This window comes from Sinohyriopsis cumingii, chromosome 8 (genome assembly GCF_028554795.1).
Source record: "Sinohyriopsis cumingii isolate HCF-2022 chromosome 8, ASM2855479v2, whole genome shotgun sequence".
Classification (NCBI taxonomy): Eukaryota; Metazoa; Mollusca; class Bivalvia; order Unionida; family Unionidae; genus Sinohyriopsis; species Sinohyriopsis cumingii.
The window spans coordinates 37,012,424-37,040,290 of NC_142968.1; the positions used below are offsets into that span (position 1 = coordinate 37,012,424).

Consider the following 27,867-nt stretch of genomic DNA (forward strand, 5'->3'; position numbering starts at 1 on the left):
ATAAAGGAAGTCTTCCAGTATGACGTAAAAAAAACAACTTCCATAGATTCAAAAAGAGCAAAAGAAATTATTATAAGTGCATTCAATGCATATCAAATGTTCTTTTGATTACAGCATAACACTTAAAATTCAACTCTAAGTCTTGTGTTTTCTAATAACAGTCATTGTATCAACACATTAACCATTAAAGAATCAAACCATGGGTTGTAAATAGTGTCACTCCTCTGGCCAATCTTAAAAAACAATGTCATGAAATTCCTTAAAAGAAACCCTGACGAATATGTTGTGTTTCCGCCCACTCTCATGCAGTCATCATCAACACAAAGAAAGTCAACAAAATCCAGCATGCGCCATATTTTAGAGAAGCATTATTCTCTTTCTCCTTCATGTCTTTGTTTCAAATCCTGAAATTCCTAGATTGTGAGCTGGTAATTCAACTTGTCTATCAAGGGATGATGTCCTGAAATTAGTAAAGTTGTCAACTGGTACCCCCCTCTGTTCACAATTATCCAGGTAGTAAAATTAGCTACAAGGTACCCATTTAGTTCACAAACCCCACCCCAAAAACATCAAAACAACATGTTTCCAAGTTCAGATCAAAGAATGTATCTGGCAACATCAGGTGCAAGTGAGACAAAAAAGAATGAGTACAGTTCAAGGCGTGCACCACTTAATTTTTAACCATTGTAGACTTCACCTACTGATTTAAAATTTATATTTTCGATGTGTGCGACCTTTTGGCTACGTACATCAAATGGTTTCCTTTTTTTCTATTTTTAGTAACTTTATTTCCAAGAAAACTGTCAGATTTTTTGATTCTGAAACCATGTCTCACAGATTCATTATAGTTTGATAGACACTTATGTAGCAGTCCCGACCAGATTGAAAAAAGACGTGGCACTAAATATTAAGTGAAACTGATTTGACTCGTGAATGTCATATGACAACAAAATTTAAGAGAGGGAATTTGTTAAGCTGAAGAACATGCTGCATCACAAAAAGTAGAAATCAATAGCACTTGACAAATTTTGAAAGAGGAATTCGACAGTAGGGTAACACAGCATTCATGATTTGTGAACTTGACATTACAACCTTGCAGATAAACATGTGATGTAGACTACTTAAAGTAAATGTTGTGTATAAAAAAGTATCATTTTGTTTTGTGTCTTTATTCTGGTACTTTCCACATGAAGCTAGCCAATATGTGACAAGAATTTTAACTAACTGCAGAGACAGGTAAGTAGCAAAAAGAAATGTACGTTTTTCATGCAGTTTTCTATTATGGCATTCAGTATATAGAGTACTCTTTTTATGCTCAGAATGAGCTCTTTTGCCACTCATATTTGTAATAATTATGCTTTTACCACTCGGCTGTGGGGGGTGACAAAGCAACAAAGCAATTCAGGTTCTCAGTTAATATAACTTTCCTTTGATCAGGTACCCAGTAACTGCAGAATCGCAGTTCCAAACTCCATGGATCTCAAAGGCTGCTTGATAAATCTCTCAACTTAACGCAATCCGTGGTTTTCCTCGTTTCTTTTTTCAATTTACAATGGCAATGGCAATCATTTTTCCTCCCTTACGACAGATTCAATTCAACACAACATGATGTCATATCAATATTATTGTTAAATCAATATTATTGTTGCCTTTCCTGCTATTTTCCCATAAATTTTAATGTTCCTCTATACTGTCTGCTTAAACATTGTAAGAGGATTTAGATTTCTTTTGTCTACCAAATGATTTTCACTGGATGTCATTTCTAGAAAAGGCTACAATACCAGCTTGATCATGCAGGCATTTGCATCAAAAATATGGGCAGTTTCAAGCATTTGAGGTACTATTGTAATAGTTATATTGGTTCACTGACCAATTCTAATGACCTTATTATGCAACCCCGTCCAGTACAATTATGGACAAACCATCTTCTGGTTTGACTGCAACGATTGTATTTTCGTAATTTGTGCTATTTTTCCCCAAGTCCATAATTTAAGGATAAATTTTGATGTTTAGCAAACAAGGATATATTTAAAGGTACAATGCAGCTTTTTGAATGGGCAAGAGGGAAGGGCTATCATGCAATCCATATATCAGAAAGAGGGAAGGGCTGTCATGCAATCAATATATCAGAAAGAGGGAAGGGCTGTCATGCAATCCATATATCAGAAAGAGGGATGAGCTGTCATGCAATCCATATATCAGGAAGAGGGGAGGGCTGTCATGCAATTCATATATCAGAAAGAGGGAAGGGCTGTCATGCAATTCATATATCAGAAAGAGGGATGAGCTGTCATGCAATCCATATATCAGGAAGAGGGGAGGGCTGTCATGCAATTCATATATCAGAAAGAGGGAAGGGCTGTCATGCAATTCATATATCAGAAAGAGGGGAGGGCTGTCATGCAATCCATATATCAGAAAGAGGGAAGGGCTGTCATGCAATCCATGTATCAGAAAGAGGGAAGGGCTGTCTTGCAATCCATATATCAGAAAGCGGGAAGGGCTGTCATGCAATCCATATATCAGAAAGAGGGAAGGGCTGTCATGCAATCCATATATCAGAAAGAGGGAAGGGCTGTCATGCAATCCATATATCAGAAAGAGGGAAGGGCTGCCATGCAATCCATATATCAGAAAGAGGGAAGGGCTACCATGCAATCCATATATCAGAAAGAGGGAAGGGCTGTCATGCAATCCATGTATCAGAAAGAGGGAAGGGCTGTCATGCAATCCATATATCAGAAAGAGGACAGGGAGGTTGCTATCATGCAATCCATATATCAAAAAGAGGGAAGGGCTGTCATGCAATCCATATATCAGAAAGAGGGAAGGGCTGTCATGCAATCCAACTATCAGAAAGAGGGAAGGGCTGTCATGCAATCCATATATCAGAAAGAGGGAAGGGCTACCATGCAATCCATATATCAGAAAGAGGGAAGGGCTGTCATGCAATCCATATATCAGAAAGAGGGAAGGGCTGTCATGCAATCCATATATCAGAAAGAGGGAAAGGCTGCCATGTAATCCATATATCAGAAAGAGGGAAGGGCTGTCATGCAATCCATATATCAGAAAGAGGGAAGGGCTGTCATGCAATCCATATATCAGAAAGAGGGAAGGGCTGTCATGCAATCCATGTATCAGAAAGAGGGAAGGGCTGTCATGCAATCCATATATCAGAAAGAGGACAGGGAGGTTGCTATCATGCAATCCATATATCAAAAAGAGGGAAGGGCTGTCATGCAATCCATATATCAGAAAGAGGGAAGGGCTGTCATGCAATCCAACTATCAGAAAGAGGGAAGGGCTGTCATGCAATCCATATATCAGAAAGAGGGAAGGGCTACCATGCAATCCATATATCAGAAAGAGGGAAGGGCTGTCATGCAATCCATATATCAGAAAGAGGGAAGGGCTGTCATGCAATCCATATATCAGAAAGAGGGAAAGGCTGCCATGTAATCCATATATCAGAAAGAGGGAAGGGCTGTCATGCAATCCATATATCAGAAAGAGGGAAGGGCTGTCATGCAATCCATATATCAGAAAGAGGGAAGGGCTGTCATGCAATCCATGTATCAGAAAGAGGGAAGGGCTGTCATGCAATCCATATATCAGAAAGAGGACAGGGAGGTTGCTATCATGCAATCCATATATCAAAAAGAGGGAAGGGCTGTCATGCAATCCATATATCAGAAAGAGGGAAGGGCTGTCATGCAATCCAACTATCAGAAAGAGGGAAGGGCTGTCATGCAATCCATATATCAGAAAGAGGGAAGGGCTACCATGCAATCCATATATCAGAAAGAGGGAAGGGCTGTCATGCAATCCATATATCAGAAAGAGGGAAGGGCTGTCATGCAATCCATATATCAGAAAGAGGGAAAGGCTGCCATGTAATCCATATATCAGAAAGAGGGAAGGGCTGTCATGCAATCCATATATCAGAAAGAGGGAAGGGCTGTCATGCAATCCATATATCAGAAAGAGGGAAGGGCTGTCATGCAATCCATGTATCAGAAAGAGGACAGGGAGGTTGCTATTATGCAATCCATATATCAGAAATTAAAAACAAAGACAAAATGTCTCCAGTACAAGGTTGACTAAGAGGTCTGGTTTTAAATGTATTAAGATATACACATAGACACACCTACTGAACAAAAACTGACCATGAATAGTGCCAAATATAGAAATATTTTGAATGTATTATTTACAATAAATTTTAATTTAGTACTGCAATAAAATATGTTTTTGAATTTAAAAGAAGTAAGTTGCAGATTAACAATGCAGCATTTTGTGTCTGCATAAAGATATATGCAAGGTCACATTTTATGCTAGCTTCATAAATGAATTATAAGTTAAAATGTCTGGTGGTTTGTCATTGTTTCTATTAATTCAGACAGCAAAAATAATTATTCTAAAGCTTAAACCTCATTAGATAAACTGTTAAAATTTGTAAGCATGTGTACCAACAACAGAAAGTCAAACTTTAAGCTGATTTCAGTTGAATTATTTATTACAAACTTACTTTGCCCTGAGCTTTGCATTATCCCTGAGGATGGGTTCATCAATGGAGAGGATTTTTTGTAGAGTCTCTCTTACTTCCTGCCATGCTGGACGACCTAGACCCATGAAGTCATTCAAACAGTCCTGTAATAAAGTGTAGATTAATACAATGCACAGGTTATGCTTCATTTATGCCATAGATGTTTTCCTGAGATTATGGCATAAACTGCAATGGGTGTAAATTAAAAGTCATTTTTTACAGTAGGACATGTGTAAATTAAGAGCCAGTTATAACTCTTTAAGTATTCAAGTAATGATTGTTTATGCATATTTTCAAATAAATGAATGTGTGTATGTGTGATTTGGATTTTTAATGTAGCTTTAACAATTTTTTAGTCATATCGCTACAGTGTCTACAGTATGGCAGTTTATAATGATGTCTAGCACTGGGACATCATGCTGCAGACATGTAACACGATGTCCCACCCAATCACATTATCCTGACACCAGACTGGCCAGTCCTAACAATAACCTCTTAATGCTGAGTGCCAAGCGAGGCAGCTGTTATTACCATTTTTGTAAGTCATTGGTATGACTTGCCTGGGGATCGAATCCACAACCTCCTGCATACAAGGCAGACGTTCTAACCACTAGGCCACCGGAGCAGTCAGAATACTTGGCAAACAAACAAGTAGAGTGTTGCAAATTAAATGTTACATCTTCAATTATAAATGACATTAAATTGAAAGCATGTACATGTAAATCAAATTTGTATCTAGTGAACATCAGGAAAAAGATGACTGGATGTGGAGACAAACCCTCCCATCTGCTAGGGTGTCCTATTTAAATATTCGAAGGACAAATTCACTTTAATTTCTAAATACTACAGTTATTCATGAAAATAACAATAACATTTGATTCATACTGTAAACATTGTAATTTATGCTACAATTCCTACCATTCATACACTAAAAATATCAGGTTCATTTAGTCAATTATTAAGAATTAGATGAATCTGTATTAAACAACCAGACTTTGAAAACATGCCTCCAATTTAATTCAGTTTTATGAAAGAAGAGACTATCCAACTACAACTCTAACAGAGGCTTTTCAAAAAGCAAGCCTGCTACATCGTTCAGAATTACTAAAACCAATTAAAAAAAGTTCAATAAAATTCAATGCTGTACCAGCTATTTTCACATATGATAATTATTTCCTCAAACATGCAATCAAAAATCTCTGGCCTATTATCAGTATGAGTCTTCTGGAGATTTTCCATGATCAAATGATTTTTGCACAGAAGATTGGTTATAAACTCAATAACCAATTTTCAAGAGCCAAGTTTTCTAGCAAACATCCTGGCCTTACCGGAAAAACATTTGCAAACAAAGCATTAGATTATGAGACTATTAACTGCAGCTTCCTCAGTAGAACTGATAAATCTAAAATCTTTAAAAGTTCATTTATTAACCTGAAATATAACTAAAAACATAACAGACACTGTACCAAATGTAATGTCATCCACTGACTCACCTGTATGAAAAGTGGTAAGCAATATGTAGGTGAAACAAAAAGGGAATTCCAAGTGAGAATCAAAGAACACTTGAGGGATATCCGTAATCATAAAGTGTCAAAGCATTTTAATCAATCTGAACTTAGTATATCTGCTCCAGAGGTCTCTAGTAGCACTATCTTTAGCAGAAATGGAGAACTTTAATGGATATACCAGTTACATACTCTATATCCAGTAGGGATTAACATCTTGGTCTAAATGGGAGTTCAGTCATTTTTAAATCTCTTGTACACAGGGCCAACAAAGCCCAGATTAAAAGCTAACAGAGGTTCACTTTTATGAAAAAAATGATATTAAAGAAATGTTGCCAACATTTTTTTTGGAGGTCCACACCTTCTACCATGAAAATTTCCATTTGTGTTGATTGAGCTGTTACAAGAACTTTACTCCTAAATTTCAATACTAATACAGGGTTAACTATGAATGATAAATTCAAACACTTTCTCAAAAATTTCAAAGACCACAAACACTGATTTTCAAGACCTATTTTCACAAACATTTGATACAGGTTATATGAGAAAACAATGAATGCAAAATACTACAATACTGGCTAATGATGAAATTCAAACTATAATTAATTTCCTAAAACTGATTTATAATGATCTTGAAGATAGGTTAACATTCATTGTTATTTCAGAAATATGTAACTTATGCATCATATTTAATACAAAATAATAATAATAATAATAATAATAATAATAATAATAATAATGATGAGGACTTTGTATAGCGCCTAATCTTTAGAAGCTCTAAGCGCTTTACAACATTAGACAACACCTATAAGATAAAAAAAACATAATATTATTACAAAAACAAGCACCATGAAATTAGAAAAATATTAAAAAATAAAAAACATGCTGAGAATATTTCAGGTAGGAAACATTATTAGGTCTTTAAGTTTGTTCTTGCAGTTGAATTAAGTGAGTTTTGAGAGCACTCTTGAATGGGATCACTGTGTCTTTGTGTCTAAGTTCAGTGGGCAATTCATTCCACATTGATGGGCCCTGGTATGCAAAAGAACACTGTCCATATGACTTTGTTTTCATAGTGGGAATAATGAGTATACGTTTGTCAGAAGAGGAGTGCAAGTATCTTGCTGGTGTGTACACATGGGTGAGGTCGCATAGGTATGTTGGACTAGAGTCCGTCAGTGCAACATAGCACAGGGAACAAATTTTGTGTTTGATTCTGGATCGAATGGATAGCCAGTGTAGGGTACAGAGCAGCGGGGAGGTGTGCTCTGATCGTGGTATTCTAAGTATGATCTGAGCAGCTGTGTTTTGAACTTTTTGAAGTTTATGGAGTAGATATTGAGATGAACCAGACAGAATTGAGTTACAATAGTCCAGTCTTGAAAGTACTAATGAACACACAAGTGTTTTAGTGGCATCAACTGAAAGATATCTGCAAATTGAGCCGATGCGTCTCAGCTCAAGATATGCAGCCTTGCATACGTTCATGACATGTTGGTGCAATGTGAGAGTACTGTCCAGAGTAACACCTAGGTTAAATACTGATTGTGTGAATTTAATGTTGGCATTGCTGATATTTATTGTTTGAGGTAAACGATGTGAATGAGATAGTCTTTGTGTTGTGATCAGAATTGCCTCAGCTTTATCATCATTCATCTGCAGCTTGTTACATGTCATGCATAATTTCACATCAGAAATGCACCTCTCTACACCTTGGATGGTAGCATCAACTTCAGTTGGGTGGCTAGATTTGTATATTTGGGTGCCATCAGCATACAATTGGTGAGACACTGGATGATGATCTATGACACTTGAGAGCGATTAAGTGTACATAATGAAGAGAACAGGTCCAAGAATAGACCCCTGTGGAACACCACAACATAGATCAACTGGGCTGGAGTGTATTCCATTTGCAGAAACAATTTGTGTCCTGTTGACCAGGTAGGACTTAAACCACAGTAAGGCTGTATCATGAATGCCAAATACATGCTGGAGACGGTGAAGTAATATATCATGGTCTATTGTGTCAAATGCTGCAGACAAATCAAGGAGGGTGAGGACTGTAATCTTTCCGCTATCCAACGCAGAGAGAATGTCATTAACTACTTTTAGAAGAGTAGTTTCAGTACTGTGGCAAGGGAGATATGCAGACTGTACATTGCTAAAAAGACTGTTTGAACTTAGACGATATACAAGCTGGGATAGAACCTTTTCTAAGATTTTTTATATGAATGGGAGATTAGAAACTGGGTGGTAGTTCTTTAAATCATTATGGTCTAGTGTTGGTTTCTTCAGCAGAGGCGTTACAATGGCAGTTTTGAAAAATGATGGGAATTCCCCGGATGAGAGAGAGGTATTAATAACATCAGTTAGTGAAGGCAATACTGGATCTAAGCACTCAAGCTGCAGTGATGTTGGAACTGGATCAAGTTCAAATGACTTTGTTGCACTCTTCATCAGGATTGTATGTACGAAATCCATAGAGACAGATTCAAATGCTGCTAATGGTTGCCGCTCAAATTCTGTATCCCAACTGTATGGTGACAACGAGTCAATTAAAATTGTTCTCTTAACAGACATCAGCACTGCTTTAAATGCATTATTGTAGTTCTTGTTTTTTCTCTAAAAACGTTTTGGAAAGAGAAGCCATCATTGTCGCCTTGTGATTATAATAATAATAATAATAATAATAATAATAATAATAATAACAACAATGACTTTGTATAGTGCCAAATCTTTAGAAGCACTAAGCGCTTTGCAACATTAGATAACACCTACAAACTTATATAAAAAATATGATCACGAAAACAAACTGAAACACCATGAAATTAGAAGAAGAAAAAAAATGTGCTAAAAATAGTTATGGTGGTGACTTCCTTTGATGAAGGGTGTAGCTAGCTTGCTTTGATGAAGAGTGCATGTGTTATTGACGTCGCTGCCAATGTCAACTTTGGATGGCCAAACAAATGCTCTTTTGTTTTAGCGGCAGCAATGAAACTGAACAGGTCATCAAAGAAAGAAACCAGGAAATCTTGACTATAGTCTGACTATACATCCCCATTTGTTTGTACCTCCCTGATTTCAATAACGAAAACGTTTAATGTGATAAAAAGTGCACAGAACTAAGTCAATTAAATCATTGATTTATAATTTATAATCTGACCATGACCAGAATAGCACTAATAATGGCATCCCCTGCAAGTTTCATGCTTAATGGACTTTCCATACTAACATGGCACCATATTGCATACACTATGGGCTGCTTAATTTCCATCAGACAACATAATGACGTACTTCATCCTATTCGGTAACTGACAGATAATTCCGTAAATTACCATAACGTTGAGAGTTTGGAATTATATCAATTTGCACACATGAACATAGAAATTAAACCGCTTGTTAAATCCATGTGAAAGGCAAATCTGCTGTTGTCATTCTTTTCCTTTCTTGATTCGACACTGTAAATATCAGAAGCAGACGACATATGTATGTACATCTGTAGTCATGCACACACCCCTATGCTGAAAATGGACTTGTCCAGGAGCTGGAAATGGATCTCAAGCATGTCCATCTATTATACCGAAAACGTCTGTTAAGCACGAAACACACAGATGATGATGGTACGAATAAACGGGTTGGTATAATCAGACTATACATCCAAATCTAACAACCTTGGAAAATTTTATTTGTGATTATGGAAAGAAATTACAATTTTTGGGTTTATTTCAATTTTCAAAGACTTTTAAAGACCTTTGGGTAATCTGCAAGATTTTCCCAAACTTTCAAGACCTTGAAAATGCTACCTCATTTTTCCCAAACTCTCAAAGACCTTCAAACACTGTACGAACCCTGTAATAAATGATTATGAGAGGCAGAAAATATTGGTCTGTGCAATAAATGGTGCCAAAGGAGTCCAAGAATAAATTTTGTAAACAACCTTTTACACTATGAAATTTGGGTTCTTAACACTGCCAACTTTATGACGGTTGACAAAGAGTTTATTCTGGGCAAGCTAATTTACTGCCATAGTACTTGCCTGACTGGGCAAGTTGGTTTTTGTTAGATATTTTTTACCACATGGATTCTTAACACAGTACATGGATAGTGTTTATGTTTTATATTCAAGTGTATCCTTGCCTTCTTTTTGGGCAAATGAATTTAACTTGGGCAACCAGGTTCTTTTCCTTGTAGTCAAGCAGGCTATCGTCTGATTTCAACATTTGTGGATTGTGACAAAATAATATAGAACTGACATAAATATATGCATAAACACGGGGTGATAATTCCAATTTTGACCTAATACTTGATCAAGAATGATATGGGCAAAATGGTTTTGAAATATAAATTTCTGCTCTTCAATGTTCTGTTTTACTGTATGTTAAATTTGTCACCTTGTACTACATTTTTCACATGTCGGATAATGATCTGAAGTCATCTAGGTTAACTGGGCAAAGGAATTGCTATTTGCTCATAAATATCATAACATACAATATGAATGCCATGTAAGTTTAACTGGACATAGTAATCCATGTATTCAGGATCCTGAAGGAAATTACTAATCCCTGCAGAATATCCAGATTTTTTTTAAACATGTGAACACTGCATATAATAAGGAAAGGATAAAGTTTGAATGTTTTTGTGATGGGTATGTACCACCGTTTCAACTACTTATTTTATCTGATGATGATTGTGCACTGGCAGTGACTTCTGAGGCTTTGTTCATATTTTTGAGGAAAGGTGTGAACAATACATGTACTGACTTCAGTTTATGATCGTAAAACCCTGTAAAATGTCTATTTAAAAAAATGTGAAGGTAAAAAGTATAAAATATCTGAAAAGATAGGGTCAACATTCTTTTATATAGACTGCATTCCTTAATAAATCCAAACTTTTCTTAGGTGGTACACAATCAAATTTAATTGACAGCAAGAAGCCCAGCTAACAATGAAAATATTACACTTGATATTATACAAAACATGTACATTATGAAGCTGTACACACTGCACAAGTAAACAAAACATGTTTGATCACACCTTGGATTATCCATAAAGACTTAATGGGATTTATTTCCAATTGATTTATTTCCAATTGTGTTGCCATTAAACTACAGCACCCCTCACTATAAGGCCCTTCATTATAACACCATTTCTAATTATTAATCCCTGCAGAATATCCTTATTGCTTCAAAAATTTAAACAAAGCCTCAGAAGTCACTGCCAATGCACAAACATCACCAAATAAAATAAGCAGCTAATGTTGTTGTTGTAGGGTTTAACTCTTTCATCACTAAGTAACTATGGGAGCATAGAGTCCTCAACACTAAGTAACTTTGGAGTTGTAAAGCAAAATGACTTTTGAATTTTGAAATAAAATAACTTTGCCAATTTTAAAGCTATCTGGCTGGATTTGGTGTCAAAATCAAGGTTTAAAATCAAATTTTAAGACTAATTGACTAAAATGTGCATATCTATTACAGCTGTTAAAATACAGGTGCAAACAGGTAACACAACAGGTAAAATATAAGTAATTATCTATTTACTTCTTAGAAAACTTAGAAAGTTCCCAAAACTTATTCAATTGACCCTAGATGTACTGATGACTAATTCCAGTAGCAAAACAAGTCTTTCTTTCAGGTATACGACAGGTAGAAATTAAATTTCCATAAAATGTCTTGATTTCATCCAAGGTGAGATCGGTCCACACACCTGTATCGCCTCTGGCACGTTGATCATCGCATTCAAATTTGTTAGATAGACAATGTTTCCAAAAACTTCATCTGCATAGAATATTCGAAAATATTCCAAAGCTCTCCTGGAGCCATCTAACACTCGGGTGGGTCCAACTCTCTCAGAAAACTGAAACAAATCTCTTTGGTTTTCCAACTTCGTCCAAACAAAATTACATGAAGTGTACACTTCCTCAGGTTCAAAACCTTTAAAGTCCTCTTCATCGTCATTATTGTCACCCACAAGCGCATTTGATTGCCTCTCCAGACACCTTCTCTCATTTTCATCCAACTTTACCAGGTCAAAATTGGTAAAAACCTCTGATAATTCAAAATCTAACACTTCACTCACTTTCTTTGAACTCCGCCATTTTGTATACAAATTTCACCATTCGGAAAACTCTTTAAAAATGCCTACTTTGTTTGATATTTCTAGTTGTATACAAGTTAAACTCATGAGATAATCCAAATATAATATCTACATTACAAGTAGGCAGTTATTAGAGGTATCCCAAAATTTATATAGTCGGGTACTATAACGTTAGAGAAGAACACTGCCCCAAACTGGTAAAAAGGTTCATAATGTTTATGGACTTACTTCTCCTGGACCGGAAAACCTTTCCATAGTGAAGAAAGGGTTAACGCCATTTTCAGCACATGATAGGCTATACATGGCGGCCAGTATTAATGGTGGAGGAAGAACCTGGGGAAACCCGGAAAGAACCACCGACCCACGAGAAGCTACTGGCAAGCTTTCTCACATACCCACATCAGCTGAATCTGAGACTCGAACCCATGCAGACAGAGGTGAGATGGCAGTGATCCATAACGGAGAGCGCTTTAGACCACTCGGCCACTTGGGGCCCCAATAAGTAGTTGAAACGGTGGCATATAACACATTACAAGATAGGTATGGCCATGGATCCCATTTAAATAATAAAATTATATATACACCACTCCCTCGATAACTCGCGCCCTGATAACTCGCAAACCAGCTATAACACAGTGTCAAGCGTGAATCCCATTTTTTAAACCCGAAAATACCACAAAAATTTATCCTTATTTGTTGAACTTGAAGAAAATCGCGATAAAAATTGGTAACGGAAACTTTGATGTATCGCTCGTTTTATCGTTGAAAACGGAAGATAGGACCTGGAAATTTTAATCAACACTATGAAATATCAAATTTAAAAATAGCTCATACAATTTTTTACATTTTCTTTCCAAACGACATTCCTAGTACACCGCAATTAACGATATCTAAGGAAATTTAGATCAATGTGTCACTTACGTCTCGAGGAGGTAGTACTTTAATAAATAAATACAAAATAAATAATTTTTTTATCAACTGAAATTTGTGTTCTAGTTTCTTTTAAGTGTAATCGTCAAAAATGCAATGTGTCCTCTTGTAATTAAACGTAAAATGCGTCAATCTACTGTAACAGCTATGTCTGCGAGCGTTTCTCTGAGAACCTAATTAAGTGCCGACCATGTTTTGATAACTGACTTGCGGAAGTATTTGTTGTATTGTTGCACTGAATAAAAAAGCTGACCCCCTTTGTATTATCAGGTTAATTATGTCTTTTGAATAAAAAAGGAGGTGGAAAAAAAGAAAAGTTAAAAGGCACAAAAATCGGACTAACTTAAAATCTAGCGGCCTTGGTTGTATGTCAGGTGAACTCACTTCATTTGATGAATCGAACACTATAATAAACATTATTGTGTATGTAACAGAAACTACCTTAAATTAACCGACTCTTTCATAACTGTGATCAAAGATAACAAGGCAACCAAGCGAAATGAATACTTCGTAAAATATAGAGCTTGATTTCACAGATACGGACCATTTGTGAGCAAGCGCATTTCAGAGAATTCTTGAACTGGCATTTAGAGATATCCTCAGGGATGACAAGAATTACTTCCAATGAAATCATGACATTAACATTTTACTAACTGAACAATAAAAAATTGAGTTTTGACGTAGATGTGTCACAAAATAAATGTCGTGTGTTTTTGAGAAAAAAGGAATCGTGTTTGGTGGTGTAACAACAGTTAGTCTAGTTACCAAATTATGGACTACCGATTTGGCAAGATACTATTAAATACCACTATGGGAACCAGTCTCATTAAGAAAACAAAAAGCAGTGAGGTAATAAACATATTTTTCGCGTACATGTGATGGTTGTTCAAACCAGTTGGAACGATCTTTCATATGTTGGATATGTGAAAAAAAAGGTTACTTAAACAGAATAACGAACAACTTCATTAGAAAAAGCGCAATATTAAAAATTATTATCGACGTTATTGTAAAATGAGAATTCAGTCATTAAACAGCCCAGTTCCCTAATGTGGGTCCCCCCCCCATGGTTTTATCGACGTCAAAGCGATTTTTTTCAATTTTTGGAGGTCCCTCGGTAACTCACGCTTTGCTTATAGTGTGGTCTTTGTTTGTGGACCCTGTTGTGCATGAATTATCGAGGGAGAGGTGTATACTGTACCCCATTATAAGGTGGTATACAGTGTAATAATGAGGGATGTTTTGCTAATACTGGCAAGACAACTGTTCTACACAGATACAAAAACCATACCAGTATCCTACCTGTAAAAAGAGTCACAACATAAAACAGTAAGTCTAATCATAACAAGACACATCAATTTTACATGACTTAATTTGTATTGAGAAATTGAAACATTTTATGACATAATTTTCGTTACCTTGTCCAATACTTCTTGCTGATTTAGAAGTTCTGGTCCATCAAACAAATGCTTCACGACACTAAGATCCAAAATCTGATCCCCTATAGCAACACCAATTCTTTTTTGGGACTGAAAAAATAATAAATATTGGATAGCAATGTTATATACGTAAACATGTCAGAAAACTGCTACATTACTGCAAGATCAGTATAAAACTTTACGTGAAAATAGTTTGGTCTTAGATGTTTTAACTAAAGTCTCCATGCAGTAATGGTGTAAAGTCATTACACCAGAATTATAAAAGAATCAGCTGAACACTGGAATAACTGGAAGTCTTTTTTAACTAGTTAGCTGTAGTACAAAGTCACACATCTAAACAAACCATGTAGGTATGCCAATTGATGGGGCTAAATAAGATGAATACTAAATATGTGATCCAATGAACAAATAAGTGATAATAGTCTATAGTTCAGGGTGTTCAAAGCTGATAATTTATGCTATTAAGCAGAATTTCTGGTATAAATATCAGTGTTTCTGCTAAATAAACTAATAAAAATGGAATAAAACTTGATAGTCAATTAATAACCTGTCCTAATTTTCCTTCTCTTAAGTTGCTGTTGTTGTTATAGGGTTTAATGCCATTTTTCAGCACAGTATAGGCTATACATGGCGGCCAGTATTAATGGTGGAGGAAGAACCCAGGAAAACCTGGAAAGAACCACCAACCCACGAGAAGCTACTGGCAAGCTTTCTCACATACCCACATTAGCCGAACCTGAGACTTGAACCCATGCCAACAGGTGAGATGGCAGTGATCCATAACAGAGAGCACTTTAGACCACTTGGCCACTCGGGGCCTCTCCTTCTCTTCACAATCACAAATATCTTCTTTAATTTTTTAACGAGGTCATCATACAGGTTGAACTGCAATGCAATTAACTTTATTTTCAGAAGAAAGAAAAACTGAGATACCAGTATTATATGCTCAGATTTTACAGGCAAAATACAGTCTTAATTAAAATAAATTCTGGCCATTTTTTTTTTTATTATTTCACTAAAAGGACCAATTTGGATAATGATATCTAACATAATGTAAAACAGTAATCATGAATTTTGTAATTAGACACGAATAATACTCATTTACATAAGTCAGCACAGTTAGATCACTATTGTGAATCAACATTACTGACAGGGTAAATACACATTCATCTGATGTTTATATTAATTATGTTGTTTTGCAATAGGACAGTTTTTATATCCAGGTATTCTGAGAGGATATCGTTTAACTACAGTGAAAACTGTCTTTATCCTTCAGGAAATTGTAAAATCTAGAATCTTATTTTGAAGAACTGACCACGTTTCTAACTGTCCCATCTGCGTTTCGAAATAGTACATACTTTATGAGCCAAATCCATATAACTGCTTCAGTCTTTGTATTCATGCTGGGGTGAAGACTTGATCCAAGTGCTGTATGCAATATATGTACATACATGCAGATAGCTAACACAAAAATATATCTGTGAAACTGATGTGTTAATGGTTACCAGCAATATAAAAACCAAACAAGGAAATACGGTGGATAAATATCTGTATACTTTTCCATCAAACATAATAATCCAAAATGTGTATATGGATAGTCAATGCCTTTCATACGGAAAATGATAAATAATTCTACTTTAGTTGCCACATCAATTACACAGACATTTTAAAAAATAATTTTTATAAAGACATTGGAATGTGTTTAAAAAAACATTGGCTGAATCTTTCATCCCCATCCTACAGTCATTCTTCAGAGAATATAATGTAATTAACTAGTTTTTAGATCAATGAATACCAATTATTATACATGCAGAAGATACATATCTTGATGATTAAAAAAATCATTATGCAAGGTAAATGACCACATGGTCATACTCAGGGCTGAGCAAATCCCATAGCTCAACGTCCCAGACTAGTCATTTTTGAAGTCAGACAAGTAAAATTTTCCAAGTCGCTAGTCCGGGACAAGTGCTTTTTAAAAAAGTCGGGCTAGTCCTTATTTTCGTGCTTCAATCACTATATCTACCTTTATTTGGCCAATCATGCCCTCTGGGCATACTGAATACTTTATTCTACCCCTCTTCGTGTATACATTTACATTCTGTTACCACTTGACTGCATAATGGGCTAATGGACCAAATTATCGGCAAATCAAAACATGTCAAACAAAAGAAAGCCAGTATGATCAATTAGCAGTGTTGTAAGCGGTTTTGTTGCAATGAGTTTACTCAATCTAGATCATAATGAGCGGCTCACTATGATTTTAATCCAGCGAGTCAGTGTAATTAAATTAATGAAAGGTACTTTACCGACATCAGTGTTGGTTTCCTTTATGAACTGATTAAATGACAGTAATGATTCTTTAATTTAAAATTGATTATACAGATGATTAACTTCCACGTACGATATTGTGTTTGAAGCGAAACAATTATGCTAATTAATGAGCTGTTTCAGTTCATATTTAAAAGAGAAAATTGATGTTATGATCACTTTATAAGTAGTTGTCAAGCAAGCTGATAGTTACTCGGTGGATAACACGAGTTTGCTAAATTATTTTCGCAAGGAAGGTAATAACGGCGATTCGTCAAAGGTAAGTTTGTTTGAAAATGGAGGGATAAAACGTAAGACGGATACTGAGTGTGTGGTAGCTATTTCTGAATGTGAACGAGGATTTAGTTCAATGAACTTAATCAAGACTTCTTTAAGGAATTCATTAAACCGAAAGAGTTTACAAATGCTAATGAACATTTCTGCAAATGGACCAGAGCTTCGGGACTTTAACCCAGACACAGCTATCAACTGCTGGCTTAGTGCTGGTGCAGGTGGCAGACATATACATGGACATAATTTCAAATCCATCAGCTAAAACATATATACATGAACCTGATAAAGCCAAATGTATAACAACCAATGTTTTTAAAAATTAAATTCTTTTAAGAAAAAATTATGTTGTATATTATTTTTTATTTTTTTTCTATGGATTAAGTACATACGTCTCATCAAATCTCAGCAAGTGATTACCATTTCGGTACCAGTGAAAAGTAAGGTGGGACTAGTGAAGAGTAAGGTGAGACTAGTGAAGAGAAAGGTGGGACTAGTGAATTTTCTGAAACCACTTGTCCTGGACTAGTGGTTAAAAAAAAATTTGATCAGCCCTGATACTACCTCTGTTCTGAGGGCGTAATTCTCACATTTTGTGATTTTGTCTCAAGCCTGAAACCCAGGTACAGCTTAAAAATAAACTTGATTCAGATGAGATTACTTTGGAACTATCCCCTGTAGGTATAGCTTTCACATAAATCATGTTTGGTGTTTGTGATGAATGACCAGGTTACCTTATAATTTAAAGAAAATAAATCCATAATAAACAAAATGTTAACTATTGGGGTAGATATCTCTTCAAATTTCCGAAATATTGAAATCTCAGCTAGATTTATATTCCCCAGGTCACAAATATGTAGCATAGTAAATTTCAGCCTGATATCTCTATAATCAAAAAAGTTAAAAGCACATCAAATCCCTCTGTTGTAAACTAATGAATTTCCAAATGAAAAACAAATTTGATACAATAACTGCTGTCCATTTAAATCGGTCAAAACATCATAAGTGATTGGAATGTTTCAGTGAAATTTAGCATCCAGTCATCATTCACACTGCTGTACTGTGACAAATTGTCATTAAATTGGAGGTGATTACTCAGGAAAATTTTGAGATTTTGGATTTTGTGTCATTTGGTGTGTATTGATAAGGTATTTCCATCTCACATCTGCATTGTGCTATTAACTAGTTATTTCTTTTTAATGACAAGTCCACCACACATTACTTCTGAAAAGCACCAAACACACACTGCATACATCTGCATTGCTTGTCGTTCAAATGGACCACCATAATAATAATAATAATAATGACCTTATTTAAAGAGGGTAACACAATTAGCTAAGAACTAATCTACCTTGAGGCCCTCATATAAAGGGATTTATTTATTTTAGCTGCATCTCTGAAGCCACTGGATATACTGGGTTTGGAATAAGGAAATAAGAGTGGGCATTTCTAATCTCAACTGGAATACTATTTCAGAGCAGAGATCCAGAGTATTGGAAACTTAAATAACTCCTTATTTGGTTTGGGAATTTTATACTGTTTGGTAGACATGGATCGCAGGTAGGAAGTATTACCAGGTAGCCTATACTGGAATAGTGATTGTAAATACTCAATAAGGATCACTTCCTTATGCCGGATACAAAAAGGAAAGGTGCTAAATTAATTATGATTACAGCCTCAGGATTGACCAGAAATGCTGCATCTTTTTTGATGCAGGCCAATGAAATACAACCAGGCACAGAGATCTCGCTAGGATTTTAAAACTAGGAGTCCAGGACTCCCATTTTGGTAAAAACGGGAGTCCCACCATCAAAAGTTACAGTCCCTTCTTTCTTACAGAATCAACACAAATGTGAGTGCATCTATTTTTAGAAGGAGAGGTTTTCGTAATCCAATCACTCACTACAATATAGCTTCATTACAAATAGTCCATTGACAGGATCGCAAATCTTTGGTTTATTTATTTGTCTACGTCCTTGTAGTAATTTTAGGCAATTGTTAAATAGTATCTTATCTGCTGTTTTTTCACATATTTTCACAAATACATGTCAGATCGGAAAAAATATTAAACCTTAAAGCGCATATCGCGAATTCCACAACGTAGCATTGTCCCATACGTTTATGACCTATATAATTTTCATTTTAAAGTTAAATCTTTAATAAAATAATACCTTGGCTTTGCTTTCAATGATCTGTATATTTTTCTGAAAATATTTGCCCGATGGTTTACGAAAACAGACAATCTAATGAACTGGTACATCCCAAACTTAGCGAAGTCTGCCATTATTTCCCATTAGGCCTACTGGTTCACTTAAGAGTTTCACACAAATTTTATGACGAAGTAGTGCACACAAAGCAGTTAATAATCACTGATTCTGATCTTAAAACACAAGTTTGTATGTTTTATCATTAAAGGATATCATGCTGGAAATTGATAGTTGCTACCTTACACAGAAAAGGGTTAATGGTCAATCAGCTATCAAAACATATGCTTGTGAATGGGTAAGAATTTGTTTGTCAACGTAATTGATATCAAAACTAGGCCTAGCTACTGATGTATTGATGAATACATTTTGCTACAACACTAGAACTAACCGGGCTAAGGCGAGCTGCATTTTTTTTAAAAAGTATGGTCAGTCAATGTACCTCTTAAATAGCTCCTGTTCATCTATCAGAGTGATACTGAATTTTGTCAATCCAAGTCAGGACTTATTCCAAACACTAAGCTAGGCATCACACGCTTTCTTACACTTAGCTAATGTCCTATCCAAACTATCAATTCTAGCAGCTTTAGCACTCTTCTGAATCTCGTTACAATCTTCGTAAGTTTGCTGTTTAACCCCAAAATACTTATCCAAATTTAAAAAAAGCATTTTGTCTAAGTCTCAACATGTCTTGATTCTCGTGCACTACTTATTCCGATACATTCGGAAATTAACACAGTACCAAAAGCTAAAGTTGTTTATTTGATGTACTTTTATAAATGACCACATGTACATCTCTGGGTCTTTCTGACTCTGTATTCAATCACAGTAAATATCAGTACATTTTTGCATCCGGCTGCCAGTCAAACAAAGCCTTTGATCATGCCGCCCAGCTATTGCATCATGTTCTTTTTTATGTACTCTTATAATGGCAACATGTATGTATAGTAAGGGGTCTTTCAGTCACTGAATTCTGTCATAAATATCAGCACAGCTAATTGATGAACACATTTTCCCACAAAGCAGGTGGCTGAAGCAGGACTGGCAAGTCTTTGAAATTTGCCGCAGACCTATAACATGCGTACGAAGGACTCCCGCCTCAGGGATTTTCTACATCCCAGATCAAAAATTGGCATCCAAATACGCGTTATTAAACATTTCCAAGATCTCTGCAGGCATATAAAGACAAGCATAAAATCAATGTGGCCCTTAAATGCATATTCAAGGAGTTCATAGACAAATGTCATGCAGCAGTGTATTGACTGACAATAAGGCCAGTGTGGCTCAGAGAGAGAGAGAGAGAGAGAGAGAGTTTTGACCTTTGATTGGTTATGAGAGGCCTGATTTGTCTGTTATGGACAACAACAAATGAACTTTAAACTTGAATTTCACATCAAAATTATCATACAGTTGGTGGAAAAGATTGAAACTTCAGACACTTGAATGTAAATGTAGCAAATTCTGAATCAAATGAAATGGTGAACAGCTGCGCAATACTGGTGTGTGTGTGTGAGAGAGAGAGAGAGAGAGAGAATTTGATTTGTCCAACCCACAATGACCTTGACCTCAATGCAAACGTAAATTTGCCGGTAGTCAGTATGCACATAAAAAAAAAAACAACAGTTCTCAAGAAAGTTGCACTCACGGGTCAACAAAACCCTCAAATACAATGCCGTATTAAATATTCCTGAATGTCTTGCATGAAAATATAAACAGTAAAGTTCAACAAAGACACGATTGGAACTTAAGTTTGAGGGTTTTGCATTGCAACATACTGTATAGTAAACGATCAATATCAGCATATAGGAAATATGACATTCAAACTTACGTTGTCGGATGTTGAAAATACACCATAAGGCAGATTTTGAATAGGAAAATGACTCTCCGGGCTAACGTTTATAAACGACATTTTCAGTTGAAATCACCTAAGTTGTGACCCGTTGCGTATCCGCGTGTGTGAAAGAGGCTAATACACTAAGTATACAATTTATAACATAATATTCGTATGAAAACGTTCAAACTTTGCGCCAAATTTAATGTTATATGATTTAAAACCAGATGAACTTACAGGATTTATTCTGAATATTGCTCAAAATTATGCCTAGAGCCATCACTAAAAAAAAAAGAAAGAAAAAAAAAAGGAAACTGGCGTTGTAATACAAATATGTGGCAAGTATGCAGAGTTGGTTCTTGTGTAACAAAAGGGGACAATGAGTGTTCGCCAGTTGAGGTTTCTTGCTGTTTCAGCAAGATGTCTGCACAGACAGTTATATGGCCCATCTCGACAACAGCGACACTATTATACAGAACATGCACAAACTGTTGGTTCAAAACAAGATGCAGAATCCCCAGAGTATAAGGTGTTTATGTATAGTCACTTGTTTTCGCGGATAGTTGTATTTGGTTGTTCACCTGCATTCTTTTCCATTAGAAACTGTAACTTGTTATTTGTGTAACGGTATGGTTATTGTAATGGATATAAAATATTCGCGTTATCTACAATCACTAGCTCTTCAATTGCATTTTATTACATCGACAAGTGATTTGCATTTTATTGACTTGTGTTTTGAAGGTCATTGCTTTACTCCTAATCTCAGGGTCACTAAGCACCCCAAGACTCTTCAAGAACACATTAAGACTTTATAAAATACCTACTTTACATTTCAACAACAGTAAAAACAAACAAAAAGAGAAACAAAAGGTATGAATATTTAGCGATTGTTTGTATAACAGGAAAAGTAGCAATGTCAAAGAGTTGTCAAGTGAATAAACTGGCATTCAAACAGAGTTTTCGGATGCAGTAACATGAATATTTATTAACATTTATCAATAAATAGCAATAGCAATACCACATGGGAGTGAGACATTTCGATCCCAAGAAAATTACCAAGACACTTCAAATCAAGCCAAGGGACAACTTGCCCCCAATTCATGCACATCTAAAACAATAATTAGCATATTGCTAATATTAATTTCCACTAATCACACCATTGTTCATTGATGTCTGCAATTAAAGATGATACTAATCTATCTCGCTGAAAAAATGTCAACAGTTAATTATAATTAAAGTCACTTTTATTAATGAATGCATGCTAATCTAAATGAAAGGAAATAAAATTTACTGCACGCTGTAAATTTGCATAAAAAATCTGATTTGTTGAAAACAATAATTAGCATACTGCTAATGGTCATTTCCACTAATCACACGGTTATTCATTGATGGATGCAATTAAAAAAAAAAGTTAATTATAATTAAAGTCACTTATATTAAGTTAATCAATGCACGCTAATATGAATGAAAAGGAAAAGGTTTGAAAATTAAATGCACCACATGCTTTAAATTTGTACAGAAGGCCGAAAATGTTCATTATATGCCAGTTTTTATCCTAAGCTTTAATAAAGGTGTTCAGTAAACTTGTGTAAATTTTGGAATAATTTATAGTAAATACAGTTTATATTGTGACATTTCAGTTGGATGTATTTTGGTATAATATGAACTGAACTGTGTTAATTGTGACAATGGTGTTTTATCCTTGTGTAAAATGCCATAGGCATGTCAGGCCTTACCAGCTTGCTTTGTCTTGTAATAGATGCAGGAAATGGCAGAATCAGATTTGCAATACAGGTTAGAGTAATGATTCATTATCTTTTTTATTCTGTCAGTCTTCCTCTCTTTAATATTTATTTATTTATTTATTTATTTATTTATTTATTTATTTATTTCAGAGTTGAACTTACCAAGTAGCATAGATGTGGCTTGTATATTCATACATTTTAGATTTAAAAATATATATAAAATGATTTTATTCCATCAAGCTTACCAACTTATAGTTATACATTTCTAGAATTTCTTTAATTTTAGAACATAATGTAAATAAGTAAATATTGAATTAGTTAACGATTAGCAAAACATCTTAGTAATTTCAATATTTCAGGATGACTCCATCGTTGTTTGTAGTAATTGCAAAGTATTAAATGTTTGACTTAAATGTTATTGATGGACTCTGCATTGTCATTAGTCAAATTCACACGTTAAGTATTTTTGCAGCTAGGTTTTTGAAAAAATATTTCTGTAGTCTTGGTTTCAAGTTATTTGTAAAATATGGTGCAAATGTTGGATGCTGTTCATTGATGATTGTTTCCATAAGTTCTGTGATGCCACCAGTACCAAATATTTGGGTCATTATGATATCATGTTCACCCTTTTCCACCTATATTTTATTTTGAAGGAAGTTCCGGACATTATCCTTCAGACGTTTAGTGCAAAGATAGTGTGTAGCCTAGCAGAATACAGGCTCTAATGGCTTGGTTATAGCCTTCTCATGATCACCTCCAAATTGCATCATTTCATGCACTCTTACTTCCACAGACTCAACATCTCTATCTAGCTCTGTAGCAATATGCTCCAGAAAACTCTTGTAAGTTCTGTAGGAGGCATCTGTGTGCAGAAGGACAGGACCAATAAAAATCAGATGTTCATTTGTACTGTTTCTGACAACTCTTTGATATGTTATACTATTGTTTTACTTGTCAAAGAATCCTTATGCAATTTGTTTTGTAAATGTAATGCAAAGAAAGCATGATTTGCTAGTGAACTCAATAATCAGTAAATATGCGTTACTGTTCGATAGTGTCGATAACTGCCTGATTTAAAAAATTTAGATTTATATTTTCTTTATTGAAACATTGGGAAGTTATTTTGGTACAAATAAATGTAAATGTTATAGCTGGTATCTTTTTTCTTCTGATTTCAGCTATATTAAATAAATTTAAAATGAAGAAAATCTACCTTTTATGTTCTCTTACTATGTTTGTGAAAACATTAATAACTTCTAAAATAAACCAGATATGCATGTTTCATCATTTGTATTTCTTTGTTTAATCAGTCTGTAATTTGGGATGAATCAGCCCAAAATTTGCACTGAATATGCATGGTCCTAATCAGCCATGATCCGAATCAGTTTGATACATAGAGTGTCAGTATTGAGTAGTGGAGGCAAAAAAATGCTGCTTTTGATACAAATAGTGATGGTACTAATACAGAAAAATACCCTTTATAAATTGGATTCAGGCTGTGTCTATGAGTGATGACATCTATATTACTTAAGACATATTTAGATGGGGGCCCCGAGTGGCCGAGTGGTCTAAAGCGCTCTTCGTTACGGATCACTGCCATCTCACCTCTGTCTGCGGCGGTTCGAGTCTAAGATTCAGCCAATGTGGGCATGTGAGAAAGCTTGCCAGTAGCTTCTCGTGGGTCGGTGGTTCTTTCCGGGGTTTTCCGGGTTCTTCCTCCACCATTAATACTGGCCGCCATGTATAGCCTATCGTGCTGAAAAATGGCGTTAAACCCCACAACAACCACAACAACATATTTAGATAAAGAGACAAATGCCCTTTCCATCAATGTGGACTAGCACCTTTTAAAAAATTTCAACCAGTGTTCTTGTGAAACATATCATGCTATGATATAATTGACATATCTGCCCAAAAAAAGGCTAGGCTAATTCAGTTGTAAGAGGTGAGTTCGTTTAATGTACGGCAGCATCTTTGGATACATGCCTCATGGTGGCAAATAGCTTTAATTACTGCTCTTTTCAAAGGATTTGAATCCAGTAAGGACATCATCTATGCTCAATGTGTCATATTTTCAGCATGTACTCTCAATTTGCTTTTGAGACAGTAATTCATACATTGACAGAAAGAACGTAACATGTAGAACACTACTAATTGTATTTATTTCAGTAAATACGTATTAGTATAAGGAGTACATTTTATTTTTCAATATACATCATAAGAAGTGCAACAACTTGGCAGAGGGTTGATCTCTCTCTCTCTCTCTCTGTCTATATATATATATATATATATATATATATATATATATAAAGAATACAAATCATATGGCAAATAACAATCCTTTCATGTGCACTGGATCCAGCAAGGGATCACGTGTGTCAGGGATTGATTACGATAAATGCATTAAACTGACAATGAACAATGCGAAACCAGTATCTAGCTAGCTGAGTGATTTCGACTCTTAAATGAGTCTTTTTCAAAGGCAAATTTAAAACATAGACAAGACAAACAAATAAAACAGAAAAACGGTTATGTTTGCTAAACTTTACATGGCTGTTTTTTTTTATACAGGAATTCAACCTTTTAATTCTAATATGTGTCAACTAGTTTATTTCAGCTTGTTGCTGATACTTTAAAATAATTGTATTGACCTAGAAAGTGATGAGCCATAACGACATGTTATTTTATGTAAATTTATGCAAGCGCAGATTATATCCCAGATATTTCATTGTTATAGTAGTCATAGGCTATTAAGCAAATTTAGAGAATTATTTAAAAGAAAATGTGTTGGCTGCAAAAAATAATTTTATTTGTGCATGGTTGTCTTTTTCTAGTCTTCTTGGTTTAAACTGCTTGGTTTCAATGTTGTAAGGAGGCATATCCAGTAAGATTCCTTTTCTTTCCTGGTTTGTGTGGAGTCCAAAGTTTTGCAAATATAACCGTTTTTCTGTTGAAATGATCATGCTTTGCATTCTGTATGTGTGTTAAAATCCAACTTAAAAGAAATGCTGCTGTTAAATTTGTCAAAAATATAATACATATGGCTTAAACAGTCTCATTCAAGGCAGTGATATGAAATAACGTTAATTTGTTTTTGTACACACACCTAGCATCTCTTTAATTGACTATAATGGGTTGTTTCACTTCCTGATCCTACCTATGCAAATTAGCACAGTGGACTCACCCACTGCAGTCTTCAAACAGATCTCACTGGCTATTGTCAGCCAGTTGAGTAATATGTGAAATGATGGTTCATACTTGACCTCAGTGCCATTAATTGCCACTATTTAAATTGCCCAAGGGATAGTTTTACATCAGCTCCAATCATGACTATTTACCATTCATACATGCTACATGTACAGGGATATAATAAATGTGGTGTTTTTGGGTCTTTTTTGTTTTTTTTTAAAGATTACTGAAAATTGTGTTTTCCTGAAACACGTCCATGTCGGGGTTTGGGAGTACAAAATTGTATGTTTAGCATGCATTCATTTGATTAAAATAAGATCTCAACTTCGTGTTGGACAATGTTGCAGGTTTGTCAATATCTTGAAAATACTTTTATACATTTCATTAGCGAGTCTGATCAAAGTTTCCTGAGGCAGATTTAATTTTCTTTTTACAAACCTGATGGGTACTTCACTTATAATACAGGATGAGCCCAATCTAAAATTAGAGGGGCCTCAGGCAATGGCCTATCAGATTTTCTGATTACTGGAATATACGCTAGAATAAGCATAATACAGATTCTCATCTTTGGTGTCCCAAATTCATGGACATGATAAGCATGCAAGTCAACAAATTTTTTGTTATTTAACTCCTGAGGTTTTAAACCAACTGTGCCCACAGCACGAATTTAGAACATTAGAGCATGCATTCATAAATGATGGTTTATAGCATGCTTAAAAGACATGCACATTAGACTTAATCTCTAGGGATTTCAAGTTGTGGTCATGTTTTTAACTGGATTTATTGTTTACTTTAAAAAAAAGTACCCTTTACAGGTTCAGAATGAAGATATTTGGAAAAAAATTGTGCATTGGCCTGGGTTAAGATTTAAACTGATTGCAAAGTTTGTATAAAAGTCTGCATCCTAACTTTTCGTCTCAAATTTGCATTTATAGTAAATAAGATACAAATCCAAATGTATGAAAATTGCCCCTGAATCACTGACATTTTGAACACAGGCTGCTGTAAGACTGATCATATGTAGGGCTGTCACATGTACATGAACAAATGACATAATTTCATGTTCATTATATAACAGTTGGTCATATGTGTAATGATGATGTGAAAAAAGTTTGGAATGCTGGTCACATAAAAATGGCTTTTAAAAAAAAACAAGTGAATTGAAGTCTGGAAATATATAATGGAGGCAGAAATAGTAGAAGAAAGTTTAAATGCAACCTGCGTACACTGAAGGCAATTCAGAGAGTACATAAGGAACATGTTTTAATTGTCTAAAGCAAATAATTCAATGCCTTTAGACATACATGTGAATGCTGATCTAACAAAAAACCTACAGAAATGCAGAATTATGCATCATATCTTGAATTGTTGTCTGTGTCTGTTAAATCGCTCTGTATTTAGAAAATTTGTCTTCATTTTCAAATGGGTGGGGATGAATTTTTGACCAAGTTTTCAGTCCTAGGATAGACCCTGAAGATTGCAGATAAACAGAATTCTTTCATTTCTTACAATTCATGTAAATGTTTACATTTTTTTCTTTGAAATGTGATAGCCCTATTTGCATGGGTTGAGTGATCATATAAAATTGATGGCAATTAATACTTTTACTTCCAGCAGAAATTTCAATATATAATTAAAACTGCAGATAAAGATGTTAAAAGCAGTCTGGTAAAATATGCAGTTGTGAGTGTTGCCAGCTGAAAAAACATTACTGCAATATAGTTGAACATATTGCAGTATGCATTGATATTTCCTGCTACCATGCAGACCATTTTGAAAACACAT

The 27,867-nt window shown here is 35.0% G+C and overlaps 2 protein-coding genes across 2 annotated transcripts in view; one reads left to right on the plus strand and one right to left on the minus strand.

Annotated features, from left to right (window-relative positions):
- Positions 1 to 21,303, minus strand: part of LOC149793295 (fumarylacetoacetase-like) — a 76,723-nt gene extending 55,420 nt beyond the window's left edge. The window contains exons 1-3 of the mRNA XM_089967273.1: positions 21,146 to 21,303; positions 14,492 to 14,602; positions 4,529 to 4,650 (exon numbers count right to left, since the gene is read on the minus strand). Of these exons, the coding sequence (XP_089823399.1) occupies positions 4,529 to 4,650; positions 14,492 to 14,602; positions 21,146 to 21,226 (314 nt within the window). The 5' untranslated portion in view covers positions 21,227 to 21,303. The remainder of the gene's footprint in view (positions 1 to 4,528; positions 4,651 to 14,491; positions 14,603 to 21,145) is intronic.
- A 178-nt stretch (positions 21,304 to 21,481) lies between these two features.
- The window catches only part of LOC149793297 (methylcrotonoyl-CoA carboxylase beta chain, mitochondrial-like), a 68,300-nt gene continuing 61,914 nt past the window's right edge, over positions 21,482 to 27,867 (plus strand). Inside the window, exon 1 of the mRNA XM_089967272.1 lies at positions 21,482 to 21,677. Within this exon, the coding sequence (XP_089823398.1) occupies positions 21,528 to 21,677 (150 nt within the window). The 5' untranslated portion in view covers positions 21,482 to 21,527. The remainder of the gene's footprint in view (positions 21,678 to 27,867) is intronic.